The sequence below is a fragment of the Borostomias antarcticus genome, assembly GCF_949987555.1.
Source record: "Borostomias antarcticus genome assembly, chromosome: 24".
NCBI classification, from domain to species: domain Eukaryota; kingdom Metazoa; phylum Chordata; class Actinopteri; order Stomiiformes; family Stomiidae; genus Borostomias; species Borostomias antarcticus.
The window spans coordinates 10800667-10822603 of record NC_140257.1 but is presented as its reverse complement, the minus strand read 5'-3'; the positions used below and the strand labels follow the sequence as shown (position 1 = coordinate 10822603).

Here is a 21937-nt window from a genome sequence, read left to right as displayed (position 1 = left end):
TATTGGCTTCCACCAATTTTGTAAAGACCTAACAGAACCCCAAAGTCCTAAAAAAAAAGTAGCCAAACTGACCAAACATCAGCTGAAAGCGATGATAATCACCACCTCATAACTACCAAACACGATGCTTGACTGTTGGTCTCCACCATGAGGTACTACAACTTTTCAATCTTCTCTAAATCTAACCATGGCCCTCAATGTAATGTGAATTTATTCCATTGCAAGTTTCAGACACCGACTGCAAGTAAGCCAAGCTAGTGACATGAAATTGCAAACTTGATTAGGTCCTTATTGAACTCCACAGTCTGCTCATAGCCTCATAACAACTGTCTTTTTTGGAGGAAGAAGTCTGGCAATAAACACTTCTGTCTGGAGATCTTACTCTGAGAGGATACTCAAACTAAATAAAACATTGAAATGCTAAACATGGAACTAAACTGTAAAAGTGCATGGTAATATCGGAGTGTCATACAGCAGCTTAGATGAAAACGCAGACTTAGGTGGTAGTAGGAATGGAGAGCATAAAAGCTATTCCATGATGTTGGGCAGCTATAAGAAAAGAGGACAAAGACGACAATATGTTGGGAATGTGGTAGCTACGGCCACATGGAGGGGGTGGGTCCAGTCCAACCTGCCTGGGGGGGTGGGTGAGGGGGTGGGATGTGGAGTGGCTCTCACAGTAGCTGGTGGCATGCAGCAAACCGGGACAGGCAGACAGTACGCTACCCGCTGCTCTTGGGTGGAAACGAATGTTTGGAAGCCGGGGGCGACCCCGAAACCCGGCTCATGGTGGAAAGGAGGCTCTGACTGACTGTGAATCTGAACCTTTACTCCGGCCTCATAGGACGTCTCATCTGGGGGGGGGTGAATACAGCCGACATCAATACCGACAGAGTGAAGCAACAGTGATGCAAGAGAAACAACCTCTGTCAAAGCAGCCACCCTCTGAGGAGCTAGCCAACCTGTGTTCATCTTAATGAGCCCCAGAACATCTGCAGCTCCCAACAGGGCCTGGGACTGAGATAATCAATCCCCAAATCGGTTCAACAACATCGCAGGGTTTTCTTTCTAAAGAATTGGGGTAGGAGATCGATAATGTACAGTATGTACAGTATATGAGGTTGTTGGTGGACAAATCTCGCTCATACTGTACCTTCTCACGTTGTGTTTGTGAGGATCTTGAGTCATGGAAAATAGCCTGAAGACGATGTGTTCCACTGGTCTTTCCATGCAAAGAAGTTGGATTAGCATATAAATGAAACAATATGAATTTCAGAAATGAACCGGTCAATTAAGATTAGCTTGAGATGGAGTTAATTCTGCTGAAAAAATATTCATATTAGACTTGAATGGCAGCCTAATTAATTCAACTTGACTTTCAGGCTGCAAACATGTCTTTCTCCTGGTGTTGATCTTCTGATCTAAATTAATCAGCATGACCCTTAATGTGCTTTGGTTCAGTCCCTCAAGATAACTACATGGTGTTGATTTATGGAGATGTTGCCATCAAGCCCTAAATTCAGTCAGGACAAAACATTTAAATAAATGTTTTAGAGTATGGATTGTGGTGTCCAATTGTCTGTTTGAAGAGTTAAATGCACTGCTTCCATAACCACATGTTAGTCTGTTGAATATTGAGAAACCTGTTGAAGTCCGTTGAATATTGAGTTTTGCCATCTATTTGAAATATTTCCATTTACTGTACTTGTCCGTGCATGATTGCTAGTCTGGCACAACGGAACCAATGGGCCATTCCCAAATATGCAAACCCATGATATAATAATAGTATTTTGACCCAGGTCTGATATAAAGTGAGTGATATACAGTACCTGTAACACAGTGTGGGGTTATTTTGTTCTTCTAATTATGTCATTTAACTGCACATCTTTATGAAGCATTAAGATTTCATTTGGTTCGGATGTGAGATCAATGTATTGTGGGCATTAAGGGCCCTGTACCACCCTGTCAATGCAGTCAGGAGTAAACACTGAAGCTAATTACTTCTTTCTCATTCACTGAAGAAAAGATGGACTTTTCTTCTACAGTACAGCTACAGTAAGAAGGCTGTTGACAGCCTGCAGTGTACTGTATAATTAATGGATTAGGCATCTGGGGAGTAGGGCTGAGCAGCTCCCCAAAACTCTTTATTTACAGTCATTAATCTCAAGTAGCTTTTGTTAATGCACAATACTGTGCTGCGTGTACTGCAATACAGTACAGTAGGTGTATTGCATAAGGTGGACACAACAGGATGCAATACGTGACTACGTGGCTGACAATGACCATCCTATGATATTGGTCAGTCTCTGTGACAGGACAGTGAAAAATGCATCACTCCATTTGAAGTGATCATAGTGTGCAGAGATCTGTGAGGACTGGACAGTACAGTGGTCCATTCCAGTGGACATATTTCAGTCTCATCAGGAAGCTGCTGAAATCTTCCCCCTCGCATGGGAAATTCTCAAGGAAGCGGCATGATTACATGTACTGTACCATACCGTACACTGCATCAGCTGTGCTGTGGTCTGTCCTTGCACTGAGTGGAATTGCTTTAAGTGAAACTGTCATTTTGCCTGGAAACTATGTGAGAGCTCATTTTGACGACATTTCAGGTCTACTAATTAAAAAACTTTTTTTTGTCCTTTCACTGAATGCCATGTTGATCTTATAAATCTTTTTGGAACGCATAAAGGAAAAATAACTTTTTCTCCCACTCAGAAAAACATTAACTTTTCTGCCCCCAAGGAAACTTTTGACAAAGGCTTGCCACGGCTCTGTGCATTTTGTGAGAAGTCTCTTTTTAATGGATATTTCTCTGCCTACTGTTTGTATGCATGAATGGACACAATGTACATGGCGTTCACAGCGTCAGTATTCTAATTTCCCCACGACCTGCCGGAAATGTGAGAAACAAAATGCTGAGCCATCAGATATTTCAGGGCATTATCCCAGTCCAGTCTGTGGCAGCACTAGCTCCACATCTCCAGTGGAAACACACTTACAAAAATGTATTGCTTGGTACAGTACACCCATTCATTATTTCCCTCTGCATCCTTTTTGAATGAACATTACTAGCTGATAGCACATTTATGAATCCATTGATTAATTCAATGTATTCAGTCAAAACGTTTAGTTTTAGCTTTTAACACTTTGATTAATCATTCCATGCATGAGATGAATCAACAGCACTGGTTTAGCGCCAGGCTCTGAGACAGACAGACAGGGACATAGGAGGGAAGGGTTTGGAAGTAACACAGACAGAAGCAGATCAGCGAGAGGTCGAGGTTGGAAGGGAAGTGTTTGTGCAAGAGGCATTAGGTACCAGTTGCTGCTGACATGAGACAAAAGTTTGAAAACCAGGGGCCACACCAAATCCCAGCTGGTCTATGAAGGGTGGCTCGTCCTGGCTGTGGATCTGAACCTTGATGCCTGCTTCGTAGGAGGTCTCGTCTGTGGATACAGCAGACCAGAGAATGTAACAGGAACAGCTACAGAAAACCCCACTCCCCTCTGTTCCCATTACTGGTATGAGGGCTGTGTTGGCGTGTTCAGAGGTCGATACATTGTATATCCATGTACAGAAAGTAAAATATTTGTCAGCTGACGGTGTAACACAAAGTTGAATATACTTGCGCTCATAACATCTCATTGAACTTGAAGACCGTTACTTGTTGTGAAAGTGTCAAATTGGAGGGGAGATCGAAAATGATGACTTACTGTACAACAATGCATAGTCTGGCAATTCATTATATTGGTATCAAACATAGAGTAGGATTAGTTGTATCGACATACAGTAGATCTACACAAATCCTGTCTCATGTCTTGTTTGTAATCTTCTCTGAAGGCGAGAGTTCATGTTGTAGAGTTGTTAGCTAGGAAGAAGCAGAAACCTCACAGTTCGTAAACAAAAACATGTTTGCTGGTGTGATTAAACAGACGTTCACACTCACCTGTCTCTCCCCAAACTGGCAAGTATTCATCCTGTTGAATATCCAACATGATCTCCAGACCATTTCCTGTGCCTCCCTTTAAGGTAGTCAACAATGGGTTGCCGTCCAATCCAGAGTTGAAGGTGTAGCATTTTCCATAGCGAGTGTAGATCTGCAAAGTGAACACCACACTTGTAAACGCAGTGTAAATGTTTTCACTGGTACAAGACTCTTAATTTAATGTCTTTCTCTATTTAGTTCAGGATTTGTAGGCAGGAGTGCTGTTATTACAGTAGTAGTGTTGTAATTATTTTGGGGAAAACACCAAGCCAAACAAGATGCTTGTCTGATCAACGAAATACAGTAATTGACAATTCCACACTGGCAACTGTCATTTGTTCCTCAATTCCAGCCGCTTGTTCCCCTGTCTGGGTAGAAAAGACAGAGTGCAAGTTCTGGGTAGAAAAGCCACAGCTCTGTTAACACCATCACCCCATCCAACTCTAAAGTAGTTTTCTGAGAACAATTCATGTGTCCTGTTTCTCAGAGGTCTCTTGGCAGGCTGAGTCCGCACGCATTTGGATGGTATTCATGTCTCACAGTGCTGTTTTGCCTGCAGCTACAGTATACCCTGCTGGTTTTACTAAACAACAACAGTCCCTCTTCATCCTATACCAATCTTTCATTGCAGCACCATCTCCCATGACATTGATGCCCACCTCCCTTGTTCTCTGTAAAGCGCATTGTGTTGCCTCTGGGTATGATATGCGCTATACAAATAAAGCTTTGATTGATTGATTGATTGATGTTACAGTACATGCATTTTTCAATTTTACGAATTCAAGGACACATCATCTTTGGCAACAGAACAGAAATAAGTCTGCAGGTTCTTTCCATATTGCTGTACCTTTACGTAACTGACTAGGCTTGTTATTTACTGCAAGTTTAAACAGATATGACAACTTTAAAATCTGTTGGCAGGATAAGCGATTTAATTTCAGAATGTGGAATTGATCGGTCATGCAGCCCTCTAGGGGTTTGATCTAATCTAAAGCGTGTGTCATACATCAATTGCGTGTTTATCTTCATATGCCCCAGGTATGGCATGCCACAGTGGCACAGAGGCTACAAACAGCTCTCACTACACTCCAACACAGAGGTGCACACATACAGACACACACACACACACACACACGCGCACACACACACAAACACACGCACAGAGCTACATGCACAGAGAACTTCAAGCAACCCAACTCTGTTTCATTGTGACCAAGTATATTGATTGACCGAAGTTAGTAGAGGTTGAGACAAGCTGTTTTGCAGCAGGATCAATAATCGTTCCTGCTCTTGTCTGGTTACATGGCTTTACATTCAGCTCTAGAGAGGGTTGTTATGCCCGGGGCTACAGGGTTCAGTTTCAATTTGGTGAAGCTCTAGGGAAAAGGATGGTGCAAACTCTGCCAGTGTAGCAAAGCTGCTCTCCAGAGATTAGTGATCCATGTTGAGACAGACTCACATTGGGCTCAGACATGACTGACAGGGCCAGACAGCTGCTCTCTCAGGCCATCTGTAATGAGGCCCTATAGCAACCGGTATTAGATCTCAAATCAAGAGTTTCATCTCAAGGAAGCCGTGCGTGGTTTGAGGTAGGCCTATTTTGAACGCTCTACAAATCAAGTACTCAATCAGCATGGAGAATAATTTTGTTCATGCTGACAAAAGACTGACTATAAGGAACAAACGTCCTCATTAAGATGGAATCTCATTTCATCAGACAAACAATAAAATATCTCCACAATTGGGTTGACTGCTTGACAGTGCATCCAAGGTGTTCATAATATTCTCAAATCCCTTGCATCATTGAGAAATTGAATTGAACACTTCAATGTGACTAAAATGTCATCTATTTTCTCATCATGCATTATTCATCAGCAATCTGTTTGAGGAGTAGGCTACTAATACCTCTGAGTTAAAATGATTGAGAGTAAGAGACTTAAGAGACTAATGCTGGCGTTTTCAACGAGCAAGTCAACCAACTCCCCGGAAACAACCAAAGTCAAACTGAGTCAATATATTATGCATATTTAATCTGAGATGTTGAAACATTTATCTGAACTCATTTATAATGGGTGAATTATTAATATCAAACCCCTATTAATTATATAATATACACAATTGATATCAACACCTCACCAACACCATACTCTCTTTAGCTCGTACGTACGGTGCTGAAGTTCTTGTGAGTGCAAATTTCCCCCCGGAACCTGCAGTCCAGTAACATGTCCTTCAATTGGTGACCCAGCCTGTCAATCATCTCGGTGGTGTTGACATGGTGACGAGGAGGAGGGCTGTAACTGCTGAAGTCCAGCAGGTCGAGGACGCTCTGCTTGTGGCTGTCCCTCAGGATGGCCAGGTTCCTCTCCATCACTGTGTGGTTGGGGTACATCAGGTCCATCCAGTAGCCACTGTGGTAAAGGTCAGCCTTGGTCAGGCTGGACAGGCGGAACACGTTCTTGTTGCAGAATGTCACGGCCGGGAAGGACATGTTGTGAGCCCAGACCATGTAGATCTTGGTGACGGCCGGGTAGGACATGAGATAGAGGATCCTGTTCGAGGACCAGGTGGCCAGGAGCCCCAAGCAGCAGAAGAAGGCGAGGAGCCAGAGCACCCTCTGGGGCTTCGTCTTGTCTGGAGAGAAGACAAACTTCAGTCCGTGGACCTTGGTCTTCTTCATGAAAGCCGCAGTGATCTCCTTCCACGTTGACTTCGGCATGTTGCCGCCTGCGCTCCATTTAGGGGTCTCCCGGGGATCGTTGGGTCGCGGAGACCCCTGAGTGATTGATTTTGAGGTGGGGGCAGCTACCATGATCCCTACTCCTTGGTCTGCCGACATGTATCAAACGCAGTCTTTCAGTTCAGTCAAGCTTGGTCTTTTTCATCTTACACACAGTGGCTTCCTCGCATATCATGCTGTTTTCGTAGTAAGATCTTTAGTGTGAAATCAAAGTAAAATCGGACGTAATATATTCAGGCTTGAGAAGTCTCAGCTCTGACGATCACAACAAAGAAAAAAGAAGTGCTCCTCTTCACGGATTTAAAACTGATTTACATTCCGAATCCATCAGACACAAAAAGCCAGCAGACTCATTCCATCAAGGAAAAGAATCGAATGTAACCATCACAATCCATCATCAATGGGCAAATTGGTGGGACAGTTCCAGACAGCGAATGCTGTATGAATTAGCACTTCAATTCCAGACGCAATTAGTTATAGGAAATCCATAGAGACATACCCCTGTTCAGATGTTTCACTTCTTCATCACTTCCAGCTCCAGAACCAGACAACACTGGCAGATATCACCGGTCCCCCCATTTGTACACATGTCAACGCCTCCCTATTCCCCCAGCTTGAAGAGAAGCTTTTAGTCTGTGGACCTGCTAGCAGCAGGGATAGAGAGCTACTTTCTCCCCCGACACTCGCAGGGGAATGAGGTGGAGCCAGTGGATGAAATTGTTTTCCTCCAGTGATGGAACACGACCGCCAATGGTTCAGATTGGGAGTTTTTTTTTTCTATCTCACACACCAATACGAATCCCATTTCAAGTGAGTGAGTGAGTGAGTGAGTGAGTGAGTGAGTGAGTGAAAGGAACTCATTAAGTAGTACTGCCATGTACAATTGTATTCCTTTGTTGGAAAAGAGGCAGTGTCTCTATTCGTGGATCATTTCATTAAACTGTATTGGTACACAAGTAGAGCCAGCAACCAATTAATAAATTAATGAAATGTCCTTGAATATTTAGTTGAAAACCGGGGGTTCTCCACAGTAAACTACTAATAGTGTAGCTTACAGAGCAGGTCCATCCTTATGAAACAAAAATATATTGTGATGTATTGGAAAATATAATGTAATATATTAAACTATACATTTCCATATATAGGAAACTAGTGGCTATATTTTCCAATATACTGCAATATATACATGGATATTGGATATCCATGTATGGCTGTATATTGATACATAAAAAAAAAATATTGCAATGAAGACAAAACCTGCTCTACATTTTTACCTGTAATAGTTTCATTGAAAAAAGTGTGATTCTCTCAAGAGTTTCACGTAAAGCTGAACAGCCATTCATTAACAATAATCCTACTTTATTGTTGCATAATTACACATTTCATGTTAAAATATGCATGTATGTTCATCATTGACAATGAATGGGGGGAATTTTTTTCGCTCCTGAGTCCCAAAAATGAATGGGGGTGAATGGGTGGCCGTGTTTGGGTGGCTTGTCACTCTGTGACTCGGATCTGCTCCAAAATTGAATTGGTTCTAAGTCGACCCATGCTACACCCCGCCAGGAGTTTCATGAAAATCATTCTAGTAGTTTTTGTGTAATCCTGCTAACAGACCAACCAAACAACAAACAAATAAACCAAAACATGCCACCGAATACATTACCTCTCGTCCTGACTTATCACTGTGGTGAAGGTAATGAATCATAGCATATACAGCAATGATACATAATATTTATCATTATTTTCACTGTGAATCAATGTGTCAAGCTACTGTACATATGGATGTGTATATAGTCCCTGATATCTCTCTTTTTTGCTGTTACCCTCCCCTTACATAGTCTTTTTTGATCCTCTGTTTTTCTTTCCAAACTTCTCTGTAATTTTCAGCTGCTGAAAGGCCAAAATCCGCTCCACTCATCAGTGTGGCAAAGCTCGATAAGAGATCCGTTTGTGCTAAATCAGAAAACGATCTAGCCAATCAGTGTTCTTTGAGGAAATGCTAGCAGATACACTGACTGTGGTTTATGTGTGACAGCGAGAAGCAACTCTTGATTATAAAACAACAATGGCGGCTCCTAAAGGCTAGCATACTGTAAATGCTGCTACAGTGTATAATGTAGCATCAGTTATATTTGAACTGGAGAGTATTTCTTCATTGAAAGAAGAGCAAAGACACTTCCAGCACCACCGGCACTCTCGGTGGAAAAAGATGTTTTCGCTCCACTCCTGACTGGATCCAGTAAGAATTTGATTTACCTGTGATGGATGGTGATAGACAGATGGTTCATCCAATCAGTGCCTTCCAACAAGGCATTCCCAAATGGTTGAGTGAAACAAACCATCTGGTGCATCAGTTTAGTAGAAGATAGGTAATCAGTGCAAAGATGACAGGATAGGGATCGTATGGGTATATTCCCACACTCTCATCAGGATCCTGGCAGCACTGTTCTGGATATACTGGATCTTTTGGAGGTTCTTGCCAAGGATCCCAATGAGCAGTGCCTTGCATTATGTCCAGATGGTTTGGCCTGCAATGGTGAGGTGGGTTATGGGAGAGCGCTGGACCTCATGAGGGGTGCTGACAAGTAGAGCCTCCATTTTGCAGCTGTTAAGTCGAAGGAAGCTTTGTTTCGTCCACCCTTATCTCCTCAAGGCAGGTGTTGAGCCCTGTGCAGGCAACAGAGGGACTTGGGGCAGTTTTTATGGACAGCTGGGCGTCATCAGCGTAGCAATGGAATGATATTTCATGCCTGCTGATAATCGACGGCCGAGCGGGAGCATAGAGGATGCACAGAATGGGGCCAAGATCCTTGTGGGAAATTGCAGACGCCCCTAGGGAATCAAACTCCTTTAGTCAGACAGATAGGAGCGGAACCTGTTCAGGGTTTACTCAGAGAGACCAATTTTGGAGGCATTCGAGGAGCATAGAACGGACGATTGTATCGAACGCTGCACTCAGGTCCAGAAGAATCAGGAGGCAGGGAGGGCATCAGCAGCCATCAGGAGGTAATTTGTGACCCTAAGTAGTGCCGTTTCAATGTGGTGGACCAGCCGGAAACTAGACTGGAACTTCTCAGAGAGGTTGTTGAGGTTGATCAGAGGACTGAAAGCAGGGGTGCAGGATTTCAGCCAGGGCAGTTAGAAATGCAGACGAATTCATCTGGAAAAATGACGGCCTCAATTTCTCCCTGGGTGACTTCAGAGAAACAGAGAGGCTGAAAAACCAAAAAAGAAAAACCAATTCATAGACTTGAATATTAAACAGATATGAAAAAGTCTTCCTTAAGACGGAAGTCTAACCGAGGAGTTAAAAGGCAATAAAAACAGAAATCCATAAGCAATTTGAGGCATTGTCTAAATCTACAATTATCCTTGTTCTCACACTTCAATGGCGCTCTTAACCAAAGCCATATGTTATCAGATTATATGCCTGCTGGTGTATACAACCATTTTAATTGTCTTTCCCAACTCACCATTCTTGTCACAAGAATGGTAGTTTATCTTTAATCCCAAGTTTCTACGTGTTTTATTCATCAAATACAAACAAGGTCATTCTGAACAATGAGATTCTTAGGACATGGCAATCAACAACTACAGGTACAGTGCATCTGGAAAGTACTCACATCCCTTGATTTTTTCCACATTTTGTTGTGTTACAGCCTTATTCCATAATGCATTAAATTAAAATAAATTAAAAAAAAAAAAAAATCTACACACAATATCCCATAATGACAATGTGAAAAAAAAGATGTAGAAAATTTTGCAAATGTATTAAAAGTAAAAAAGAAACTGAAATATCACATAATTATGTACATAAGTATTCAGACCCTTTACTCAGTACTTTGTTGAGGCACCTTTGGCAGCGACTACAGCCTCAAATCTTCTTGGGTATGATGCTACAAGCTTGGCACACCTGTATTTGGAGTATTTCTCCCATTCTTCTCTGCAGATCCTCTCAAGTTCTGTCAGGCTAGATGCGTAGCGTTGCTGCACAGCTATTTTTAGGTCTTTCCAGAGATGTTCAATCGGGTTCAAGTCTGGGCTCTGGCTGGGCCACTCAAAGACATTCACAGACTTGCCACCCTCGGAAGCCAGCCTCTTTGACCTAGGACCCGAGATGCTGGCATGGCTACACGACACCGAGTTGGACCTCTGATGTTACACGAAAGAAGAAGAAGAAGACAGACTTGTTCCAAAGCCACTCCTTCATTGTCTTGGCTGTGTGCTTAGGGCCATTGTCGTGTTGGAAAGTAAACCTTCACCCCAGTCTGAGGTCTTGAGCGCTCTGGAACAAGTTTTCATCATGGATCTCCCTGTACTTTGCTCAGTTCATCATTCCCTCTATCCTGACTAGTCTCCTAGTTCTTGCCAGTGAAAAACATCCCCTCAGCATGATGCTGCCACCACCATACTTCACCGTAGGGATGGTATTATCCAGGTGATGAGTGGTGTCTGGTTTCCTACAGACATGACGCTTGGCATTCAGGCCAAATTGTTCAATCTTGGTTTCAGCAAATCACAGAATCTTGTTTCATGGTCTGAGAGTCATTTAGATGCCTTTTCGCAAACTCCAAGCAGGCTGTCATGTGCCTTTTACTGGGGACAGGCTTCCATCCAGCCACTCTACCATAAAGGCCTGTTTGGTGGAGGGCTGCAGAGATGCTTGTCCTTCTGGAAGGTTCTCACATCTTCACAGATTAATGCTGAAGCTCTGTCAGAGTGACCCTCAGGTTCTTGGTCACCTGCCTGACCAAGGCCCTTCTTCCCCGATTACTCAGTTTGACCGGACAAAAGCTGTAGGAAGAGTCCTGGTGGTTTCAAACTTCTTCCATTTACGAATGATGGAAACCACTGCGCTTTTTTAACTTTGGGCCTTTATGTGGACCGGTGTGTGCCTTTCCAAATCATGTCCAGTCAATTGAATTTACCACAGGTAGACTCCAATCAAGTTGTAGAAACATCTCAAGGATGATGAGTGGAAACAGGATGCACCTGAGCTCAATTTTGAGTTTCATACCTGTAGCAAAGGGAGTGGCTGTACTTATCTTGTACATATGATATTTACATTTTTTTATACATTTGCAAACATGTCTTTTTCAGTTTGTCATTATGGGGTATTATGTGTAGGTTTTTGAGAAAAAGGGTTATGAATTTAATCCATTTTGGAATAAGGCTCTAACATAAGAAAACATGGATAAAGTGAAGGGGTGTGAGTACTTTCTGGATGCACTGTATGTACAGTAGTAGGTTTTTTAAATTGGAAAACGAGTCACAAAAAGGGCAAGAATAGCAAATACTGTATGCCTACATAGCAAAACAGTTGGTGTGTTTACAGTATCAGCATCTCTGCTTTTGTATTCAACAATAAAGTTTAATTGAATCCACCTTCACAACATTTTAAAAATGTCATGACATGTTATTCTAAAAAGTGGAAGGATCTACTTTTGAGGAGAGTCCTAGTCACAGAGAGATAATTTAAGATAAGTCAGTCGCTGGCTCTGGCCTAGTTTAAAAGTTAAAGTCACACTTTGAAATTATTCATGGTTGAAAAGCCCCCGAAGAACAATTAATACTCATCTTTTTTCTTAACCATATAGTCGCAACTGATAGTAGTGACTTATATAATATTCCCAAATGTATTTAGTGCCTTAACATCTTTGTTTTAAACTGACAAGTGAATTAATTCTGAAAAACCACCTCAAGAGTTAATGCCGACTGCTTCCTGCTTTATGGATTAACTGTATTGATTGTCCCTGCCTGTTCTGAAACCTGTCAATATGCAGGCATTTTTAACTGGTAAGTTAATTGCTAAGGCCCATTTTGTTCTATAGAAGCTGTTAAGGGCCAGGGTTCAGGGGTCGACAGCTCTGCTTGGTCTAAGAAACGTCCTGAGTCAGCAGGAGAATTTACAGATCCATTAGGGCCAGCACCAGGGGTCACATATGCTGTGCCTGATAATCATCATTACCCCCGTCAATATGGACTTCCCCTACGGGTCCTTTCAACATCACTCTCCATTCAATTTACCCTTGCTTTATTTCTGTCTCTCTGCACTGAGCATTTACGCACACACGCTGTATTAAACCCTCAATACCCCCACTCTAGTCATAACTGTAAATAATCAGATGACTGCTGGATTTCTCCACGGATAAGGTTTGTACTGAGACACATACTTCTTTATAATGCAAGTCGATCTTTGATAAGCAGCTCAATTACCTGTTCAAGAAAACACTAGAGAGCTATAACACTCTTAAGCTCTTAAAATACCTCCTGATGGATTTCTCTTTCCCCTTCTAGCCCAACCTCACAAGTAGATGGAGTATAGATGTCTACATCTATTATGTGATATAAAACAGGTATGAAAGATAGTCCGCAGTATTCTTTACTCTCATGAGTTATAGGGCTTTTATGCTAAATCTGAAAACCAATTGAAGAGACATGAACTGTACCCATAAATAATCACCTTAACAGTTAGGCCTATGTTTACCATTCTTTTCCCAGATGCTTGAAATACCATAACAGTTTCAATTTTAACATTTTAGCAGGGGCAGAGCTAATGGTTCATTGCAAAGGGGGCGGGGACCTCATAGTGGGCCCCTATAGGCTGAATGGAGATGTAAGACAGATCCAAGGGGAAACTTACGACTACAATAAGGTGTTCTATTTCAGCATCATGGACAGTGCCGCGGATTTATCAATAAATGGTGGCCTGCTGACAGGCTAGGCAGTAGGCTTGACTACTGTAACGGCGCGTTTACAGATCTCTAAAAAATCAATCAGACAGCTGCAGCTGATTCAGAACGCTGCTGCTTGAGAAAGTGGATCACATCACTCCAGTTCTGAGGTCTTTACACTTGATTCCTGTCTGTCAAATAATTGACTTTAAAATACTGCTGTTGGTTTATAAAGCACTGAATGGTTTAGGGCCACAATATATTTCTGATCTGCTGCTACGTTATGAACCATCCAGACCTCTCAGGTTGTCTGGGACAGGCCTGCTTTCTGTCCCCAGGGTTAAAACAAAACATGGAGAAGCAGCATTCAGTTTTTATGCTCCACATATCTGGAACAAACTTCCAGAAAACCGCAGGTCTGCTGCAACTCTGTTCTTTTAAATCAAGACTGAAGACTTTTCTTTTTGCCACTGCTTTTTATTAAATCAAATAATTATTCATTCATACACTGCACTGTAACTTTTATTCCTGTATTTTATTTGTCTTATTTGTCATACAGGTATTTGTTTATTTGTGTTAAACGTTTGTTAATAGTCGGTTAATGATTTACAACTATCCCTTATAAATAGTCAATAGGTCATCCACAAACTGTTATGTAAGGAGTTATTCATAATAATTTATTTGTTAATAATAAATTAATTAATGATTTAAAACTACACCTTATAAATAGTTAATAGATCATGAACAAGCGATTCATAAACTACATACTAATGACTTGTTAAGGCCCAATCTGGCCTTCCATCAGGGGACCCATGTAAACACAAATTAATACATGTTTAAAAGTAACAAATCAATATGTCAAAGTTAGTAAATATATTTGATAATACCTTGTTCATTAGTTATAGACCCTTTTGGGACGTTATTCTAAAGCCGCAACTATTCTTCATTTACTAACACCAGTGCACAGATGGATGGAAGGATAGATAGAAGAGAACAACCACCAGCACTGTGCACTAATGTTAGTAAATCAGGAATAGTTGCAACTTTAGAATAACGTTTTAACAATTAACCAACTATTAACAAACATTTAATAAGTCATTAATAACCCATTAACCATTTGTGGATCATCTATTAACTATTTAAAAGGGATAGTTGTAAATCATTAATTACTATTAACAAATGTTTAACACATCATTAATAACTCATTAGCTAACAGTTTGTGGATGATCTATTAACTATTTATAAGGGGTAGTTATTCTTGAGTGTTAAAGAATATTCTCCAGACACCATTTGGCTGCATTGTCCCCATACAACACATTCCAATCCCAGCTCATAAATCAGTTAGCCTATTCACTGTCTGCTACGATTGGTCAAACACTTTCAATTGCCTCTTTCTTTGTTAACTCATCTTAGTGATGAGTCATTTGAGTTATAGGAGCTTTGAAAGGGCATCACTGAAATTATTCCGCAAAACTAACTGCTGTGGGCATTCCATTTCTATGGCAACATTTCCATTGTTGTCCTCTGAGGTAAATGTAGCTACCAGATATCTCTTTTATTGCCAATTTACAGGCTTTACGACTGTAATAGGGAGATGATTGTTTACCACACCACAAGTTATACAAGACTGGAAGGACAGGGAAAGTCATAGGATTATAACTTGATTTTCCATAGCTGTCCGCACCTTGAGAGCAGCTCAACTATTCATGAATATCAAGGAGAAATACATTCCTTTCTCTTACAGCTCAGTCAAACCCCACCAGACTCATTAAGGGGACAGAGTTTGGAGTGAGTAGTGGAGAGAGCTCCTTCAAGCACCAGTGAGAATGCTACACACACACAAGCGCACACACACACACAAGTGCGCGCACGCACACACACACACACACTTTCCCGGCAGCAATTAGACTCAACTCAGATACACAGAGACAGACAGGAGGGAGGTGGAGAAGAGAAAGAATGAAAAACTGAAATATATCTACAGTACTACAGCACAATCTTGTAATATCACCAGACAGTAGCTAATCCCAAATCAATGTATTTCTCAATACACGTGGTGCAGTGTTTAGCATTTCAATGAACACACAGAACATCTATGATGTGTAGAGTGACGGCAACATCTACCACGTGAACACCGCAGTTACCCAAATAAGAACCCAATGGTAGCTCAGGAGGTAGAAGGTCCCTGATTCGATCCCAGTTGCCGGGGTTGTGTCTGAGCAAGACACCGAACCCCAAAATCACTCATGTGAGCCACAGTAGCGTAGTACCTACTACTGTTGCCTCACAGCAAGAAGGTCTCCGGGCCTTTCTCTGCAGGGTGTCCTCCCAAAGAACCCAATATGAAAAACATGCAGAAGAACAGATGCTCTTCAGTCCGGTCCCTGATCAAGACCTGGACTGAGCACTTGGACTGCCATGAGCTGAGCACTTGGGTGCCATGAAGAATGGCTGCCCACTGCTCCTGGCTGTCCAAGGAGGAAGGACAGCTTGGATGGTAGAAATGCAGGGAGCAATTTCCACCCGGCGACACCCCAAAATTGCATGTGTCTGTGTTGTGTCGCCTCTCATTATGTGTGCAATGTGTGTGCCACTGTGTGGCCGAATAAAGAACCCCCACCCCCACCCCCACCCCCTGTCCTGTAATTTAGAAAGATACCTGCTAGTGGAGAGTGACCCTCACCTCTTCCTGAGTGGAGGGTGACATCTAGTGGCCTGTTTCTACATGGACCTAACCTGGAATATCCTGAGGGAGGCAGCACAGCCACTCGGATACGGGTCTGCTACAGGATATGGGTCTGCTACAGGATATGGGTCTGCTACAGGATATGGGTCTGCTACAGGATATGGGTCTGCTACAGGGTCTGCTACAGGATATGGGTCTGCTACAGGGTCTGCTACAGGATATGGGTCTGCTACAGGATATGGGTCTGCTACAGGATATGGGTCTGCTACAGCAAGGAGAGCACGGATATCAAAGACTCAAAGTTCCTGTTGTGATCCTATTCATATAAATGTACTGTAATAGGAAGTGGGGATACTTGTCATCATAAAAAATAAAATAAAAAATATATAAAAAAATAAAAATGTTAAATGGCATGGAAGGATGTTCCGGATTTAAGTCGACATAGATAATTAAATTTTTGTAAAAGCATTCACTGCACGCTCAAGCAACCAACATGTTTTCATGAAACGCCTTACGAGACACCACCCAACCAGGAGCCCTTTCAAGGTTGTAGCCTGGGTAATAGAACGAGCGCTCTCAGCTCACTGGGCTGCCTCCCCTCCCATCCAGTGTGTTTCGCAGGTAGGAGAGGACAGGACTCAGCATTACTTCTCAGAAAATCAAATTGCGGACATCGCTGGGTCTCTGAGCGCCTGTGCATTCCCCTCGGGGGGGCTCGCTGGCGAGCACAGGCGGTCTGTATCAATAAATAACAGATGCTGTTGCCTTCGCACGCCCTCTTGTTCCCCCCGGTTCCAGAGCAGGCACAATCCATCGGAGGTAACAGAACCGTTCTGTCAGTCAAGCGGTCCGAACACAGCCTGCAGTCACACTTTGATAGACTCTCTCCTCGAGTTTTCTCTCCAACACATCCATTACTCACATCAGGCGTCCTCTGAGCCCCCCCAGCCCCCCACACACACACTCACACACAAATACACACACAAATACACACACACACACACACACACACACACACATACACCCAACATGTTCCAATGGTTGGGTTGTTCGGCTGAAACTTTTCCAGGTTTTTGTCATCAGCCACACTATTCTGCTTACTCGACAGAAGCGCAGTCATCCTTTGATAGAGGCCTAAAACTGATTCATGTATCTTTCATGAACATTGGTTTACAATGAAGAAGACTGTGTCACAAACACAACACGGAATAGGCCCACCATTTGATATTAACCAGGCTACACTCAGCAGGTACTGTATGTAAAAATTATTAATAAAAAAGGATCATGTGGATTCCAGGAGACTTATCAGAGACTACTGCATGAGATGAGCGCTCATAGCAACAGAGATTTCACACCTTAACCTTTAGCATAAAAACATATTTAATTGTCTCATCTAAATGTACTGTATAGCAGGCATTCCCAAACTGTGAGGCGGGCCTCCCCTGGGGGGCCCCAAAGAAATTTAGGGGAGGCGCGGAACGATGGTTAGTAAAGAAAAAAAAAGGAAAATATTTTTTATTTTGGAATTTTCTATGGTTTTTATGAATGAAACGTGATTTTAAAGGTCAGAAGATCTAATTAAATAATGGGAGAGATGTATACAAAATTTGTGGATAGTGCAGAGAGAGCCTCCCCCCGCAGGCATGAATGTATTGTGCGAAAACGTCATAACGTTAACTAGCAACAGGTGCCACCGAGCTAACTTAACTGTGTAACGTTATGGGCTAGCTAACGCTGCCTTGCAAAATGGACAAATTTGGGGGGCGCGGGTGTGTCACCGTTTTTGGAGGGGAGGCCCACATTGATGGAGTTTGGGAACCCATGCTGTGTAGCATCGCTACCTCATCAGTCCAACTGATCGAATTGGAAGGTGAGGTCAAAATGATGTGAACTTTCCAGCAATGCCTCATCTCCAACTTCCCTTTTACAGTGACGTGCTGCAGGGGGAATCTCAACTTACTTGAAAAGAGATACACAATATGGTAGAAGGTGCTGGAAATGCCTTCTTATTGGCTGAGAGAGCAGGGTATAGATCCACAGAGGCCATTAGTGGAAACCAAAGCAAAATATTGACATGAGAAGAAACTCTAGAGCAAAGGTAATTTGATATCAAAAGGTTGGCTCAGGTGATTCTACCCATTCAGAATCTGTCTAAGAACGACTTGAAAATTAACAAGTCGGACAAGAAGAGGCCATCTCAAAACACAGGTCATCTATAACGACGGACAGAATTTGATTCGCTTGGGATGGATTTACTGTACAATGCATGGGTTAAATGTCTCGACCTCACAAGCTAATTAAGTTAAGGGCTTCTGTCAACTGCCCCCCCCCCCTCCCAATCTACAATAAATAGTCTACTCTACGCCAATGTGCAACTCAGCAGAACAGGCTCCATGGTACCGTACTGCAGTCATGCGTTCCTGCACGATTAGTCTGCAGAGCCAAAGGTCTACAGTAGCTGCCAATAATGTTCTTACAGTAACTGTGGCTCCTATTCTCTCAAGAGAATAATGGGACAAACGAAGTTAGTATTTCCTATCAGGCACGCTTTGTCCTGTCCCCTGTACGGGTTTTGTCTATGTTGTGTGTGTGTGTGTGTGTGTGTGTGTGTGTGTGTGTGTGTGTGTGTGTCTGCGTGCACACCTTCCTCCTATCTCAAACTCTCCTTATGCTCTAGACAGCATACTAATTTCCAGTTCCTCTGCATTTTCCTGTCCTTCATCTCCAGCGACGCCTGCTTCCAGTTGTTCAACAGCCTGCCGCTGGCTGAGCGCCCAGCTGGGCTGAGTCACCACCGCGTCACGTCTCAACCCCTCTTCGGTTCTCCTTCCTCCTTCTGCTCCCTCTGAGGTTTCTGTCCTGGGTCTGTATTCAGAATGAGTCATTCCCAGGGGTCAGAGGTGACATTCTCCCCCACCCCCCTCCCCCCCTGGACAGCTTGCATTAAATGCATTGTATTACAGCGGGGATATCAACAGCACAGCCTGAGCCGTTTACGAAGCCTAGACCAGCACCGACCAGCAATCGTGCACAGTGGGTAAAACCACACACTGCCGTCAGACTCTAATTCAATTCCGAAATGTCCTCTTAGCCTCCCTATGAGGATGTGAGTAGACAAATCCCCCCGACAAGAACTTAGAGCAGACCGCACGGGTTCAGGATAAACGTGTTAGTATTAACCCCTCTGTTGAGGCACTGGCACGCCGGTGTGCAAAACCCGCGATCGATAGCGAAGATATTACGGCGGGCTTCGGCGGGGAGTGCTGCGTGTTTTGATGGCAGGTGATTTATTTTTGCCGGGGGTATCTGGTGGCTCTCAACCAAAGCCGTGAGTGGGGCTGAGCTGAAAGCCGACGCCTTCAAGTACTAATGAGGCCATCGATCACAGTCCGGCTCAGACAGACACTATGCAATGCAATGATTGGGCGGCACCAGATTCACTCTGTTAATCAAATAGGGCTCTGCTCCAAAATTGACAAATCCGTAACAGCCCTGTTAAAGTTTGGAGAGAGAGGTAACACTTAATCTAACTCGGATTGACACACTTTAAAGAGGTCTGCGGCAGAAAGTTGACATTTCGCATAGCTGTAGGTGAACGTCATGTTGGTACAGTATGCGATGATGACTAATGTGTGGCATGGTGGCATGGTGCTTTGCACTGCCGCCTTGGAGAAAGAAGGCCCCGGGTTCGATTCCCAATATGGAGCTTGTAATGGATTTTTAACTGATCTAGTCAAAAAGGATTTGCCAAGATTCGCTCAAAAAGGTCAAGTCTGGTTTATTGAGAAAACATACGAGCGCAAGGACTTTTTTTTGGAGTTTATCCAAGTGAAGTGCCCCAGTCTGGTCTTGCGCGGCCTTATATTCAAGCAAAACATAGGTATGGCGCTTCCAGGATGTGATTGGCTAACCCATTGTACGTGAAGGGACAAAGGGACAAAGGGACAAAGGATGATTATTCTGGAGTACTCAACGTCTAGGTGTGTTGACCTCCTGGAGGTCATCCTGTCATGAATTAGGTTAGCACAGCTATGTGAAAGGTTGAGGGAGGTGGTGAATTACAAAAGGAGGTGATGAAACTACAATTTCTATGACAAGCTGCTGGCACGTTCTCCCCTGGGCCCATCGGTGCTCAGGTGGAATCCTCTCCCGGGCCTTTCTGTGTGGAGTTTCCATGTTCTCCGCGTGCTCACATGGGTTTCCCCCCCGCACGAAAAAGAACCCCAATATAAAGACATGCAGAACAGAACAGATTGCTCTTCTATCCTGTCCCTGACCGAGACGGAGACACGGGGACACGAGCGGCTGGTCCTCGAGCGTCGCTGAAGGGCCGCCCGCTGTGCCTGGCTGCTCTTGGAGGAGGACAGCTTGGATCGAGAGGATACTTCTTCTGCGATATTTCTTTGGCGACCGCTCCCGTGTGCGTGTGTGTGTTACTGTATGTTCATCTGTGTCACCTCTGTTTGTGTGTCATTACAATTGATAAAATATCTGAATGAGATATACCTTAATGAGAGTCCATATTCTACACACAGAGCAGTTCGTCCAGTGTACAGTAGACCAATTGATTAATGCCATGAGACTGCCGTTCTGTTGTATTTGAGCACTGTAAAAAAAAAAAGAAAGAAAAAAAAGTGCAATGTTCAGTGGTCGTTTTGTGGTGTTTTTGTGATGGAATTGCAGTTGAAGGACATTTGTATCCAATGTCAATGTAGCACATGGCAACTGTTCTCATACTGTACATCCACTGTACCATCAGCCAACATCTTAGACACCATTTCTCCTCCAGTGAATACCAGCACCCAAAAAAAACCTACTGCAACCCTTTCTTGCAGAGGCAATAATTACTCTTAGTCTGATATTTATTATCTCAGAGATTTCCCAATGTTACTGCACCCCTATCCAGCTCATTAGTTCAAAAATTTGCTCTTTCCCAATGCTAATAGTACAGCTTAGCTTGATCAACCCCCAATCCTCTCTCTTCTCTTTCCTCTCTGCCACACAACGATGGCAAGGCAATGCAGCTAGTCCAATGTCAACCAGTCCAATGTCAAATGTATGTAGTTAAATTAGATACTAGTCTCAATAAAGTTTAGTTTAGCTTTTATGTAAAATAGAAATACTCTAGACAGAATGAAGGAGAAAGCACAGATTTAACAAAGCAGTTCCATTTTCGAAGCATTACAAGAAGCATTAAACCATGCCAGTGAAATTGTCACCGTATAGAGGTACGTAATCTGAATTCTATCCCAGAGTACCTGGTCTGTGAGGGAACCTGCCTGTCTGAGTCTGCCCCTGTCAGACCAACAGGCCAAGGAAGGTAATTCAGGCAGCTCTTGAGAGCTCCATGAATATTTAATTAGCCCCCTCTATACTTAGGCCCTCTGAGCTTCTCCAATTTCTGACATTTAGCTGAAATTCGCCCTTCGTTCATAAGTATGTGATAAGCCAAGGTCGTTCCTCAGAACACAGTCAAACCTCATGGTTCTGCTCATTCTCTTTATTCATATAATTGCATGTAATCTTTAAGGTTATAAGGAAAATAATGGGATTTTTCATTGGCTTTGAGGACATAATATGCCAGCGCTCAAGAATGCTTCCATACCTCTTTAATACTGTTTGAACTGAATGTTGGAAGATGAACTGGACTCGTATTGGTGTCTCATCTGGCACACCTTAAATAGCCAGGCATAATTGATCAATTTCAACCTTTGTCTCTGACACAAATATGTCTTAATGGCCATTGTGGAGCTCCTATGTAATTATGATAAGTCATTTGCATCCCAGGTTCACTTCTGCCAGGTCTCAAAGAGCCTGCGCAGCAGGACAAGCCCATCTTGGTGCTGGG

At 43.0% G+C, this 21937-nt stretch overlaps 1 protein-coding gene across 1 annotated transcript in view; it reads right to left on the bottom strand.

Annotated features, from left to right (window-relative positions):
• asic1c (acid-sensing (proton-gated) ion channel 1c) overlaps positions 1 to 21937 on the bottom strand; it is a gene marked incomplete at both ends in the record, with an annotated part of 75743 nt that overhangs the window by 5336 nt on the left and 48470 nt on the right. The window contains 2 exons of the mRNA XM_084458397.1: positions 3323 to 3450; positions 3951 to 4101. Of these exons, the coding sequence (XP_084314523.1) occupies positions 3323 to 3450; positions 3951 to 4101 (279 nt within the window). The remainder of the gene's footprint in view (positions 1 to 3322; positions 3451 to 3950; positions 4102 to 21937) is intronic.